The sequence below is a fragment of the Scyliorhinus torazame genome, chromosome 11, assembly GCF_047496885.1.
Source record: "Scyliorhinus torazame isolate Kashiwa2021f chromosome 11, sScyTor2.1, whole genome shotgun sequence".
Lineage (NCBI taxonomy): Eukaryota > Metazoa > Chordata > Chondrichthyes > Carcharhiniformes > Scyliorhinidae > Scyliorhinus > Scyliorhinus torazame.
In genome coordinates, this window is record NC_092717.1 from 162,547,246 (window position 1) to 162,562,382 (window position 15,137).

Consider the following 15,137-nt stretch of genomic DNA (forward strand, 5'->3'; position numbering starts at 1 on the left):
CATGAAGGGTGCTAGGTCTTGCGTGCACACTGGCTCGATGAGCAAATAATTACTGGGGTTGAATCCATTGTTTACATTTGTCTTTTTGGATCGAATGGTACTATTGCATTCCTTGCTTTTCCAGATTTAGAAAGTTGTTGTTCAGAATCCAATTAGAAGTGATTATTTGGATGTGTACTTTTAAAAATGGGGTTAAGCCCAGAAACTGAGAGAATTAATTTAATTGCTTGTAGAGCATTGTAGAAATAAACCAATTTTTTATTTGTTGATGGATGTGGGTGTTACTAGATAGACCAACATTTTTATTGTCCATCTCTAAGGTGGTGGTGAGCTACCTTCTTGAACCGCTGCAGTCCTTATGGTGTAGGTACACTTACAGTGGTGTTGGGAAGCGAGTTTCAAGATTTTTACCCAACGGCAATGAAGGAACAGCAGTATAATTCCAAGTCATGCTGGTGCGTGGCCTGGAAGGAATGCATATGTAATTAAATCTCTGCACTTCCTCTGATTTCTGCATCAAGTCTTGGGATACCAATTCACTTTGTATCCAAGAAGCTTTCTCCCATTACAGCCTCATCTAAGGTGATGCATTGGCCTGCTTTATCTGACCAAAGTTTAGTTGACCAATTATGACTTTTGCACCCTTCATTCAGGGTGCCTTATCTGGCTACAGATTCTAACATTTCCCACCCAAGTCCATATTAACACTTCTAGTTATTTATGTTAAATATCTTGGAAAAGGGCAGTACAGTGGAGCAGTGGTTAGCACTGCTGCCTCACGGCATCAAGGTCCCAGATTCGATCCCGCTCTGGGTCACTGACTGTGTGGAGTTTGCACATTCTCTCTGTGTTTGTGTGGGTTTCTTTCCCACAACCCAAAGATGTGCAGGGTAGGTGGATTGGCCATGCTAAATTGCCCCTTAATTGGGAAAAATGAATCGGGTACTCTAAATTTATTTTTTAAAGATACCTTGGACCTTGTGTGTGAACACCACTTACACAATTCCTCAGAATCTTAACCGTACGCCTCTGGCACTTTTATCACTTTTGAATACCTAATGCAAATCTTACCTAACCTTCAAAATCCTCCTTTTTTTCACCAACCAGATTTGAAAATGCCCCAATGCCTTCTTGCAAAACTATCTGTCCTCCGTGAACCTTTACCCTGAGAAGACACTTGTCCGTGGCAATATTAGCCTGAGCCACAAATTCATGTCTCTACTCCTTGGCCCATCTATCCTCCATTTGCTCCACAACCATCTCCTTTAAGCAATTCTATCTGCATTACACCCATTTAATTGATTTTGCTATCTCACAGAACTGCATTTCAAGGTCACAGTTACGGACTGAATTCTCCCCATATCTGTGTGGGTCTCACCTCTCACAACCCAAAGATATGCAGGCAGAGCAGGTAGATTGGCCATGCTAAATTGCCCTTTAATTGGAAATTATTTTTTAAAATATTTTTTTTTAAAAAGTTACTGACTGGACTGTTTCCAATCAATTTCATGAATGTTACTGTAATTGTACCGATACGAGACTATGATGTTGGGGGTAGTCTTCTACCGTGGATAAAAAACTGGCTAACTCATAAATGACAGAGTTGGGATAAGAGGGTAGAGAATCTGAGGAATTCTTTACTGCAGAGGTCTGTACAGGCTGGGTAATTAAGTATGTTCCAGGCTGAGATAGACAAAATTTTAATTAGTAAGGGAATCGAGGGTTATGGGGATAAGTTAGGTAAGTGAAATTGAGAATTATCACATCAGATCAGTCTTGATCTGTTTGAGTGGTGGAGCAGACCCGATGGGCCGAACAGCCTACTTCTCCTATGTCTAATGGTCCACTTCTAACATTTCCACTTACTAACATCTTCCAATTCCAAATTTACTCTTTTCAAACATTGGACATTTCAGTCTCTGCTATGATTATCTTGAATCCAACCTGTGTGCTCTTTGTCCCAGATTGCTTCTTACCCGTATTGTGCTTCCACTACAACAACTGCCTTTGTGGTCTTATCCATAGTCTAAAGGCAAGAATACATGAACACTTTGAAGTTTCCTTCTGTCCATTGCCAAATCTGTCATGATCAACTCTCACGCAATATGCATTCTCCTCTCATTAAAAAGTCCCAATCTCCTTGGAGGCTTGGGCAATCCCAAATCTTTCTCTTCAGCATAAACTGTCCCTTCTTGTTTTAAGGGGCTTTATACATTTATTTGTTTCTAAAATTGAGGCCATCTTCTGTACCTCATCTGCTTTGTTCCTCCTTCCATGCCCCTCTCCATTTCCCCCATCTCCTAAATGTTTCTGAGCCCAGAATGTCTATATTTCAGTATCTCTTCATCCAGACCGTATGGAACTCATTTATCATCAGACCACGTGCTGCGAGTATGTTTCTTGTATTGACCAAATGACCACACACCCAGTATGTTAGTTCAAAAGACAGTTTATTATAAAACACAAGACTTATTTCTACGTGCAATGATACACGTGGCTATGTATTAAACTACACCTATCAACTAAGATGATCTTTACTGAACTTCTGGATGACCAGCTCTGTGCGGGTAGATAAAGCCTTTATCTAAGACCCCACGTGTGTCGGCTGGAAATCGTCAGTTTCGTCTCGGCTGCAGCTCGTCTCCCTCTCTCAGGTAGCAATCGCAGGTCTTGAACTTGGCTGGTCGCTATGCTGCAGTTGGTGTGGGCACAGGCCGATCCCAAAAGAGACTGATCCCTAGTGCGCAGGGCTTCCTATCCTTCTCTTTCGCGCCCTTTTGGGCGAGGTTAACTCAGGGTCCAATGGATCGATAGAGTCTCAATCACTCTGATCGATACTGGCCAATTAGGGGCGGGTGCCTTGATGGCTGGGCGGGTCCTAGTCGTTATTGTTCCAAGTGTGTATGCCTTTCCAAATAAGGGGGAGCGGCGCCGGGGAGTCTGCTACTGTTGCTATTCCTTGATTTGAGTCTGTTGTCCTGGGGAAATCGGTGATTGACCTTTAACAGGTGCAGGTTTTAGTTCGGTCTGGTTTTTCCTTTGCACAATGCTGTGCATTGTCTGTGTCCCAGTTGACCACAATTTCCATTACCCTTTGCAGGCGGCCATTTTAGATGGTACACTACCTGTTCTCTTTAACCTGCCCTTTTTATCCTACTCTTGACTATTCAATTTCATATCTCATCTCAATTCCACTAGCAATCCTTCCTTTCTTCTAATGTTATCCCTGCACCTTCTGAAACTCACATTGTTACTTACCCCTTTCCTTCAACGGGTGACCTCCTCTTCTCTTCCCCCCACTCACACTATCCTTCAAATTTCAATCCTGACTCTAAACTAACTTTTTCTATTCACAGTTTGAATGTTTATTGCTACATAAATACCACCCTTGCCTTTCTCACTACTTCATGATGCACTCCCTTTAATTGGATTTATGGCCAGTTCAAATCTCCCTGGACAAAGTCATTCAGCATATTCTATGTGGCACCTCTGATACCCTGACAGTCATTATTCTCTTGTGGTTTCATTCCTACCTAGCACTATATGTTCTCAAATGATTTATACTGCCATTCCCACAAAGGCATTTATGAGCAAGCTTTCTTGGCTCCCTTTCTATTCATCATCTACATTCTTACCCTTTCGCAATATTATTCACAGGAGTTTTGTTCTACACGAACAGTTTCTACTGAACTCTATTTTTATGTAAAAGCAAATTATTGTGGATGCTGGAAACTTCAAATAAAATTATAACGTGCTGGAAAAGCTCAACCGGTCTGCTTGCATCTGTGGAGAGAGAAACAGGTTAACTTCAAGTTTGATATAATTCTTCTTCGGAAAGATCATTATGTCACCGCTATTGACTAGAGGCAGGAACTGTTCTATTTAATTGCCAGCCCATTATGTAATGTAGATCTATTTTGGACATACACCTGTGGACTATTTTCATTGTTACCTGCTTGCCCCTCAAAGCCTGATTTAAAACATATAAGAACAAAAGAACTAGGAGCAGGAGTAGGCCACCTGGCCCTTCGAGCCTGCTCCACCATTCAGTGAGATCGTAGCTGATCTTTTGTGGACTCAGCTCCACTTTCCCACCCGATTACCATAACCCTTAATCTTCGAAAAACTATCTATCTTTATCTTGAAAGCATTTAATGAAGGAGTCTCAACTGCTTCACTGGGCAGGGAATTCCATAGATACATTTTCATATATATATATATATATATATATATATATTTTTTTTTTTTTTCCTTAGACTGTGCCTTCAGTTGCCTCTTTCTCCAGGTCCCTCTTTTCCCTATCCCACAACCCCCACCAATTCGATTATTATTTGCTCAATGTCCACCTCGCCACCTTTGTCACATACTCTCTGGTGTTCTCTTAACTGAGACCTGCTATATAAATGGAACTTGTAGGTAATAGGAGTAAATATGCTTTTAGAATGAAATTAACAATTGGGCCAGAGAATAAAGGTCACTTGCTGATTAATATTAAAACTTTCAATGAAGAATCACCCCAAAGTTTGTTCAAATTTTTCACACAAAGTAGATGTTTTTTTGACCGTCAATGTTAATTTTGCAATTCCATGGTGCCTCTAATTGGCTCCAGAGGGCTTGATGTCGCAATACAGTTGACGGATGCCCAAGGATACAACAGCATGTGGTTCCGTAGAGTGGATAAGAAACATTTCCAGTCCCAATTTGGGATTTATCTAAATTCCAGAAATTATGCGAGGATGCATTACGTTCAAATACACGCGATACTTGGGCATTTGGCACTTTTGTCTTTTGGTAAAACTCTCGTATACAATATGGAGAAGGAAATTTAAATTGTGAAATAATTATTTTAAAAACACATTTCTTTTTAATATCCATAATTTAATCTTTAATTTGCCTCTGTAATCTATTTTAAAGACAGCTCCAATAGAGAAAGATAATTTTCTCAATTTAATTTTGTGACAAAAACATAATATCTAAAACGTAATAAGCAGGACAATATTAAAGAATAATATCTTCACTTCACTAATTCAATACACTTAAAGCTGATTAATTGTGATCCACCTCATGTATATCTGTTCCAATAATTTTAATAAGATTTTAAAATAAATTCTGATGACTGGTCTGTACCCAAGTTCTTAACTTATTTTCTCTGTATCCAAATGTTGACAGACTTGTTGTGTATTTCCAGTATCTGATATAAAGAAATGTCTAGAATATATGTAAAATAATTTTCTCTTTTTACTAGCTTGTTGACAGTACCTTTAAGCCCAAAGATTCGAACACTCAACCTCCACTGTAATCAAATCAGCGTAATTGAAGGCCTTAGCCAAGTGTGGCAGTTGAGACATCTTGATCTCTCCTCCAATCGGATTACTCGCATTGAAGGCTTGGAGACTTTGGTGGCCTTGCGTACACTAAATCTGTCCTGCAACTTAATAACCAAAGTAGAAGGTTTGTGAATGACATTTCACTGAAATCATATGTAAAACATTTGTAGTTATATTGTTGGGATGTGCTAATTCTGCCTTGCTTTACTTAGTCAATACCTTGTTATAGGTTACAATTATTAAATTCAGTTTATGGAACCCCATTGTAGAATGAACATTTTAAAAAGTGGGGAAAGTGTAACCGGATGTTATGGATGTTATCTATTGTGCAGATATTGAAGCGGAGTCTTCATAAAAATATTTATTAAAAAGTGTATATATTATATATATATATTAAATTTGTTGTTCCCATGGTACTAGTCTGCCTAATTTCCGAGCAGCAAAATCAAGCAGCAGTTTTGTAAGTGGGATTTCCAATGGCAATTAAAATACAGGCTTTAATTTATTTTGTGGGTGCCTTTATCAAGATGGTATTTGTTCTGTACAGTACATAAAACCTATTGACAATAACATTTGAAAAGTATTCTTTTTTTAGGACTTAATGGACTCATCAATTTAACTAGATTGAATATATCATACAATCGTATTACTGACTTAAGTGGTAAGTCAAGGTTTTCTTGCAATTTACAATATAACTTTACCAGACAAATATATCGTGACAGTGCCAGGGATGTCATTTTTAAGTGAAGGTGAATTGTAGCTATTTGCATGTGCCCAGCTATTTCCTCAATAAATTTTGAAGTCTAATCTTGCTATCCTGTACATTGCTCTGCTTACCCAGGAGGTTGCTCTATTAGAACATCCTATGCGACTGTGTCAAAGGTAAACTATCTCTTCTCTTCCTGCTTGACCTGTCTGCAGACTTTGACAGAGCAAGCCACACTATCTTCCTCGAATGCCTGTCCACTGTTGTCCAGTTGGATGGGACTGCACTTGCCCAGTTCCATTCTTCTTAATGTAATCAGTGTCGCAACAGGAAAGTAACTGAATGAGATCTGCCTACAACTTCACCAGCTAACAACAGACATATTGAATTGTTTAAAGAAGCTCTGCCACAAGTTAGCTGATGTCTGATACTGTAAATTGGCCACTTCCCTGGAAAGTTTCTATATGAATTGCCCTTTAGAGGTGGGGGGTGGCTCACTTCAAGCAGGGACTCTCTTGAAAGGAAGACATTAAAATGCAGAGTGCTGGACATTGACCGGATGTAGTTCTATCATCACAATATTAACTGCTAGTCAGCCAGATAATCATCAGATATTCAAATCCCCTGTGGAGGATGAAATAATCCTGTTGCTTTTGGTCAAATCAACATGTCAAAGGTTTCGGAGATGAAAAGATCAAAAAAATTGATCCCCAGATAAACTACCACTCTCATGAGGTGTACTCCAGGGACCCCTGCTTGTGCAATCCCTGTCTGTTACTATTTGACGATCCGATGGTCATGCATCCCTCTTCTCTCTTTGCATAATCTGCTAATAAATGCTCACCATCGCTATTAAGCTTTACTACTATTAACTAATACTATCACACAGTTCCCAGTCCTTTCACAGTGATTCTAACCTGCTTCTCACAGTTCCCAGTCTCTTCACAATGATTCTAACCTGCTTCTCACAGTTCCCAGTCTCTTCACAGTGATTCTAAGCTGCTTCTCACATATCCCAGATTCTTCACAGTGATTCTAACCTGCTTCTCACAGTTCCCAGATTCTTCAGTGATTCTAACCTGCTTCTCACAGATCCCAGATTTTTCACAGTGATTCCAACCTGCTTTTCACAGTCCCCAGTCGCTTCACAGTGATTCTAACCTGCTTCTCACAGTTCCCAGATTCTTCAGTGATTCTAACCTGCTTCTCACAGTTCCCAGTCTTTTCACAGTGATTCTAACCTGCTTCATGCAGTTCCCAATCCCTTCACAATGATTCTAACCTGCTTCTCACAGTTCCCAGATTCTTCACAGTCATTCTAACCTGCTTCACACAGTTCCCAGACTCTTCATTGATTCTAACCTGCTTCTCACTGTTCCCAGTCTCTTCACAGTGATTCTAACCTGCTTCTCACTGTTCCCAGTCTCTTCACAGTGATTCTAACCTGCTTTTCACAGTTACCAGTTGCTTCAGTGATTTTAACTTGCTTCACACAATTCCCAGACTCTTCAGTGATTCTAACCTGCATCACACTGTTCCCAGTCTCTTCTCAGTGATTGTAACTTGCTTCATACCGTTCCCGGCCGAAGGAAAATCCACTGAATTCGAAAGCAGATTGACAGGCTAGGTTTCTAGCAATATACCTTTCTCATAGTCACCAAGTATCCAAAAGTACCATAATGGAACAATAAAGATCTTTAAGCAAATAACAGCTTGTTAATTCCAATTAACTTGTGCACCTAATGGTGGTGAGACAAATGCTGACAAAAGTGTGACTGAAATGGGCACTGAATGCTCTAGAGGAAACATTCTCTCAGCTAGCTACTGCATACAATCTTTTTTGAATTATTCAATAGTGATTTGGTACAGTCTTGTTGAATAGTAATAATACTACCCCTTTTAACCATCTGGCACGTCTCGTTGTGTAACTGCATATAGAACCTGAAGCTCTTTATTTTCTGACTTGAAATGAATGAAATATCAATTTTGAACATCTGCCAGAACCTTCAGTGCATCACCTATTTATTTTGCTGACAAACCTGGAATCTTGTTGCTCTCTTCTTCTGGAATCTTGTTGCTCTCTTCTTCTGGTATGCAACATTCTCCTTGGCTCACTTCCAAAATTATACTTTTGGGACCTATTTAATCTCCTTTCCTGTCACTCTCAATATTATTACATTGGTTATCATTAATGAATTTTAAGTCTCATTTTTGATTTCTCTTCTGTTTGTCTTCTCTCAAGAAACCTGCTGTTATTATAAGTCAGTATTTATCATTGTCCAGAAATTGAGTCAATAAACTATATTTCCCTTCTCTGCTGATGAATTTAACGTGACTCTCCAATACATTTTCCCTGCATGTCCTAATTTTTAATTTAGTTTTGTTATTTGCTTGCATGGGATAATTATTAGTGTAGGACCCTCTAGAACCTGTGGAAGCTGTGCATGTCATTATGTATGTGAAAGGTATGTGAATATGCACTACTGCTAATGATCTGCTGTCTATTTTTGCCCTCCAGCGCAACTAAAACCTACGTAGAGATCTGACTGTGTGCTTTTATTCTGGTGGCCCAGAAATTAAATGCTCTTAAGTCCTTACCACCAGGAGGCAAAAATGCCAGAAAGTTTGCTCTCTGAAGACTGCTGCATCAGTTAGGCAAATGGAATGATTTATGAAACTAAGAATAGATAGTGGTTGAAGAGACCTGAAGGATTGCCTGGGCAGAGATGTAGGGACAAACAAGGGTAGCGGATTGTGGATCTGATTAATTGGAAAGCAGTTGAAATATATTAAAACAGCAAAGGCAAACTCAAAATGCAACCATTTTCATTTTGCAGCCTAATAGAACTGACTGCCTCATTTAATTTACAGGAAGAGAAATAGACATCATTATCCATTTTACAGAATTGTAGGTAGAGGAAATGCGATGGAGCTGTGGTTTATAATTTATGTCCTGCAAGTGGACTGCCTTGTATATTCCTTCTCTCGAACTTTACATAGTTACTTCTTCTCCAACTGTTTAATTGGAGAATATTGTAGTTCATCTGGGACTTGGTGTTCAACAAGCAGTCTGACAACACAGTTGGGAAGTTGAGAGAGGCGATGATGCGGTAGAGCTGGGTGCCGTCAACTTGCATGTAAAACCTGACATTATGTTACCAAGGTGCAAAAGTGTTGGCTACAAGATTGCAAGAATAAGTTTTTAAAATGTTAGTCCATCTGTAAATGTTGACATCGAAAAATACATGGGTGTGTAGTGCTGACTACTAGGATCCAATTGTGCATGCAGTTGGCCCGAATGCGAATAGCATGTTCAAGAAAATATGTGACGAGAAGGAACGCAGCACAGCAGAAAAAGGGGACAAAGAAATAGAATGTTTTTTTAAAAAATAGGTTTTTGAATCTCACCTCATGTAAAGTGACTGAGCTCGGTCATATCTGCACAATTGGACCTGACTAAAATGCAAAGAAATGGTAAACAAAGACCAGGAGGAGAAAATAATAAGATAAAAGCAAATTACTGTGGATGCTGGAATCTGAAACAAACTGAAAATACTGGACAATCTCAGCTGGTCTGACAGCATCTGTGGAGAGAAAAGGGAACTAACGTTTCGAGTCTGGATGACTGTCAAAGCTAGCGAGAACTGGAAATAGGGTCAGATTTGTACTGTGGTGGGGGGTGGAGTGATGTGGCTGGTTAGGGGGCCAGCGATAAGTGGAGATACACAAAGATGTCGAGGACAGAAGATAAAAGGAATGATTAAGGCTAAGAAGGGTGCTCCTAGTGGCACATAAAGAGATTAAAATGTGTGATTGGCAGAACAAAGGTGAGAAATGTGTCAAAGGACAATTAGGAACAATTGGCCGAAGTGGAGTAGGGGGAGGGGAGGGGAACAATGGTGAGGGAATAACAGATCAACGGAAGAAATTAAAATAATAAATTGAAAGAAATAAAATGGGGTAAAGGTGGTGGAGAGAGTTCACAGTCTGAAGTTGTTGAACTCAATGTTGCTGTAATGTGGCTAATGGGAAGATCAGGTCCTTCAGTTTGCGCTGGGCTTCAGTGAAACATTGCATCAGGCCAAGGATGAACATGCGGACGTGAGAGCAGGACGTTGAGTTGAAATGGCAAGCGACAGGAAGGTCTAGGTCCTGCTTGCGGACAGACCAGAGGTATTCTGCAAAGCAGTCACCCAGTTTAGTCTCCCCAATGTAGAGTAGAGCGCACTAAGAACAGCAAATGCATTAGACCAAATTGAAGGAGATGCATATGACGAGCTGCCTCACATGACAAGAGTGTTTAGGGCCTGAGATAGTGAACAGGGAGGAGGTCATGGGGCAGGTGTTACACCTTTTGCGGTTGCGTGGGAAGGTGCCGTGGGAGAAGGGTGAGGTGTTGAAGGTGATGGAGGAGTGGACCAGGGTATCCCGAAGGGAACGGTCCCTGCGAAGTGCTGATGGGGTGTTGGGGGGGGGGGGGGAAGAGACATGTGTTTGGTGGTAGAATCATGCTGGCGTTGGTGGGACTAGTGGAGGATGATTCTTTGAATGCGGATGCTGGTGGGGTGAAAAGTGAGGACAAGGGGGACTCTATCTTGGTTCTGGGAGCGAGGAGAGGGGGTGAGGGCAGAGGTGCAGGAGATGGTCGGACACAGTTGAGAGCCCTGTCGACCACATAAACCAGAGCAGCATAGGGTGTCGTGAATAGTGTTCTTACAGGGTACAGATCAGTCCGAGGGAGAGTAGTTTAGGAGTCTAGTAGCTGTGGGGAAGAAGCTGTTTCTATGTCTGGAGGTGCGAGTCTTCAGACACCTGTATCTTCCGGATGGAAAGGTCTGGAATAGGGCAAAGGTTGGGGGGGAGGGGTCTCTGACAATGCTGTCTGCCCTCCTCCTGAGGCAGCGGGAGGTGTAGACAGAATCAATGGGAGGGTGGCAAGCTTGTGTGATGCGTTGGGCTGAGTTCACCACACTCTGCAGTTTCCTGCGATCTTGGGCCGAGCAGTTGTCATACCAAGCTGTGATGCAGCAGGATAGTATGCTCTCTATGGCACATCTGTAGAAGTTTGTGAGAGTCGATGCAGACATGCCAAATTTGTTTAGTTTCCGTAGGAATTAGATCATAGAATTTACAGTGCAGAAGGAGGCTATTCGGCCTATCGAGTCTGCACCGGCTCATGGAAAAAGCACCCTACCCAAGGTCCACATCTCCACCCTATCCCCATAACCCAGTAACCCCACCCAACACTAAGGGCAATTTTGGACACTATGGGCAATTTAGTATGGCCAATCCACCTAACCCGCATATCTTTGGACTGTGGGAGGAAACCCGGAGGAAACCCACGCACACACTGGGAGGATGTGCAGATTCCGCACAGACAGTGACCCAAGTCAGGAATCGAACCTGGGACCCTGGAGCTGTGAAGCAATTGTGCTATCCACAATGCTACCGTTATTACTGAATTAGAGACGTTGTTGAGCTTTCTTGACTGTTGCATCAACGTGAGTGGACCAGGACAGACTGTTGATGATGGCGATTCCCCAGGAACTTAAAGCTATCGACCATCTCCACTTCGGAACCATTGATGTATACTGTTGGTGGGGTTTGTAGTGCTATGCTTCCTGAAGTCGATGATCAGGTCCTTGGTCTTTCCAACATCGAGAGAGAGAGGTTACTTTCCATATACCATGCAACCAAGTGATCTATCTCCTTTCTGTAGTCTGATTCGTTGGTGTTTGAGATATAACCCACCACAGTCATATCATTCACAAACTTATAGATCGAATTGGAGTTAAATCTTGCCACACAGTCATGTGTGTATAGGGAGTACAGTAGAGGACTGAGCACACATCCTTGCAGGGCTGTGGTGTTGAGGACTGTTGTGGAGGAGGTGCTGTTACCTCTCCTGGCAGACTGCGGTCTGTTGGTGAGGAAGTCGAGGATCCAGCTGCACCGGGAGGGGTGAAGTCCAAGATTGCAGAGTTTGGTTATTAGTCTTGTCAGGATAATGGTGTTGAAGGCGGAGCTGTTGTCTATGAACAGCAGTCTGACGTAGGTGTCTTTGTTGTCGAGATGTTAGAGTGTTGATTGTAGGGCCAGAGAGATAGCATCTGCTGTGGATAGGCTGCGGCGATAGGCGAACTGCAATGGATCGAGGCTGTCTGGGAGGCTGGTGTTGATCCATCTTGGCGCTCGAAGCATTTCATGATACCAGACGTCAACGCCTCTGGTCGGTAGACTTTGAGGCACGCTACCTTGTTCTTCACTGGTACTTGTATTATGGTGGTCTTGAAGCAGGTGGAGATCTCGGCACAGAGAAGTGAGGTATTGAAGATATCTGCGAATACACTCGCCAGCTGGTCATTGGCGGCTCTCCGTGCATGCCCAGGGACTCCGTCGTGGCCCGTCGCTTTCCGTGGGTTCACTTTCAAGAAGGCAGCTCTTACCTCTGATGCTGTAATAGTGGGTATGGGTGTGTCCAGGGCTGTTGGGATGGGTGGCACTGATCTATTGGCTGACTGTTCAAAGCAGGCACAGAACATTTCATTTCCACTTGTTCAGCTCATCGATGCTCCAGCCCCAGAGGTTCTGCCTGTTTCTTAAGGTGTCGGATGAGATGAAGGACAAAATGAAATTGGGGACAAGGACAGATTTGGGATTGGGTGAGTCAGCACTGCTGGAGAGAGATGTCAACTGTGTGCATATGGCAGCGCATGGTGTTAAGCATGGATCTCAGAATACGGCAGGAATAACAGTTTGAGGAACGTTATATATCCTGGAGATACCTGTAATCCTGGGTGGATTCAAAACGTGAGGCGTGGAACTTGTGTTGGAATCCACATGGGGTAAGTCGGAGTCGCAGACCGTCGCTGAGGAGAATAAATTAAGCTGCAAGCCAGGAGGAAAAGTCAGTTTCGGCCAATCAAGGGTATCCTGGACATATGGGGAGGAACAATAACACAGATCGTGGATGCATTGGTAGTAATTTTCCAAATGTTCTTGGATTCTGGAACTGTGCCAAAGATTGGAAACCTGCCAATGTATCCTTGTTCAAAAAGGGAAGGAGGCAAAATGCAGGAAATTACAGACCAGTTTGTTTAACTATAGTTAAAGAACAAAGAACAAAGAAATGTACAGCACAGGAACAGGCCCTTCGGCCCTCCAAGCCCGTGCCGACCATACTGCCCGACTAAACTACAATCTTCTACACTTCCTGGGTCCGTATCCTTCTATTCCCATCCTATTCATATATTTGTCAAGATGCCCCTTAAATGTCCCTATCGTCCCTGCTTCCACTACCTCCTCCGGTAGTGAGTTCCAGGCACCCACTACCCTCTGCGTAAAAAACTTGCCTCGTACATCTACTCTAAACTTTGCCCCTCTCACCTTAAACCTATGTCCCCTAGTAATTAAAGAACAAAGAAAATTTGTTGGAAAACAAAGAAAAAGTTATTGGAAAAATATTCGAATTGATTATTAAGGAGAGAACAGCAGTGATAGAAAGTTGTAATCTGATTAAGCAGAGTCAGCATGGTTTCATGAAGGGGAAATCATGTCTGACAAATTTACTGGAGTTCTTTGAGGAGGTAACAGCCAGAGTAGATAGAGGAGAACCAGTCGGTATTGTATATTTGGATTTTCAAAAGGCATTTGATAAGGTGCCACCCTAAAGGCTACCATGTAAGATGGAGTTCATGGTGTTGGAGGTAATATTCTGGCATGGATAGAGGGTTGGCTAACTAACAGGAAACCGTGAATAGTGATAAGGGGGTCTATCTCTGCTTGGAGGGCAGTAACCAGTGGAGTGCCACAGGAATCAGTGCTGGGACCGCAGCTCTTCACAATATATATGAACGATTTGGAACAGAATGTACTGTGGCAAAATTTGCGATGATGCAATGGGGGAAGGGAATGTTGCTCTTTTATCTTTATGAAGAAGAACCACAAGACTCGAGTACACTCAGTGTATTGGGCAAATGACCACACAACCAGTATATTAGTTCAATTATAGTTTATTATTAAACATAGGCTTGGTTCTATGCATAATAATCTACACGTGGCTACACATTAAACTATACCTGACAACTTAAATGACCTTTACTTAACTTTCAAGTGACCGGCTCTGTGCAGGTTAGATGAGGCCTTTGTCTAAATCCCCAAGTGTGGCAGCTGGAAGTCGTCAGGTCCGTCTAGGCTGCGGCTCGTCCTTCAGGTAGTGATCGCGGGTCCTTGAACTTGGCAGGTCGATGTGCTGCAGTTGGTGAGTCAGAGGCCCGTCCCAAAAGAGACAGAATATTGGTTGCGCAGTTTTTCTTATCATCCGATCTTTCGTGCTCTTTTGGGTGGTCCTAACTAAGGATCCAATGGATCAATACGGTTTTAATTAGCCTAATCGATTCTGGCCAGTTAGGGGCAGGGTACCTCGATGGCTGTGGGTCCTAACTGCTATTGTCCAAGGCACGTATGCACTCGCATATAAGGTAAATAGGCGCCCCCGAGTCTGTTACTGCCGCTATGTTTCAATCTGTGTCCCATTGTCCTGGGGAAATCGGTGATTGACCTTTAGCAGGTGTGAGTTTCTGTACAGGTCTGGTTTTCCTCTGCACAATACAGGTGTCCCAACCTGACCACAATTCCCATTATTCTTTGCGGGCAGCCATTTTAGATGGCCACAGGAACCTAGTTTGTAAGGAGGATATAAATAGTTTACAGAGAGATATTGGCAGGTTAAGTGAATGGGCAGAAAATTGGCAAATGGAGTTCAAGGTGGGAAAATGTGAGATTATTCATTTTGGAAGAAAGAATGCGAAGACAGATTATTATTTAAATGGAGAGAAACAGCAGAAAGCTGCAGCACAAAACAACTTTGCGGGGGCGGGGCGGGGGCCTTGTTCATGAAACCCAGGGAGTTAACATGCTGGTGCAGAAGGTTACAGGGAAGGCGAATAGAATTCAAGGGAATATACAAGAGGTGTTGCTGCAACTATACCAGGTACTAGTGAGGCCGCATTTGGAATGCTGTGTACAGTTTTGGTCCACTTATTTCAGGAAATATATATCGCCATTGGATGCAGCGCAGAGGACATTAGAGTACCCAATTAATT

General features: G+C 42.3%; 1 protein-coding gene across 5 annotated transcripts in view; it reads left to right on the top strand.

Moving 5' to 3' along the window:
- lrrcc1 (leucine rich repeat and coiled-coil centrosomal protein 1) overlaps nucleotides 1–15,137 on the top strand; it is a 218,278-nt gene that overhangs the window by 17,976 nt on the left and 185,165 nt on the right. For 4 of the 5 annotated variants that reach the window (XM_072467939.1, XM_072467941.1, XM_072467943.1 and 1 more), the window contains 2 exons: nucleotides 5,246–5,451; nucleotides 5,923–5,988. In XM_072467939.1, coding sequence (XP_072324040.1) covers nucleotides 5,246–5,451; nucleotides 5,923–5,988 — 272 coding nt within the window. Of the gene's footprint in view, nucleotides 1–5,245; nucleotides 5,452–5,908; nucleotides 5,989–15,137 lie in introns of those variants that run through there. The other variant, XM_072467942.1, reaches the window with a different exon arrangement.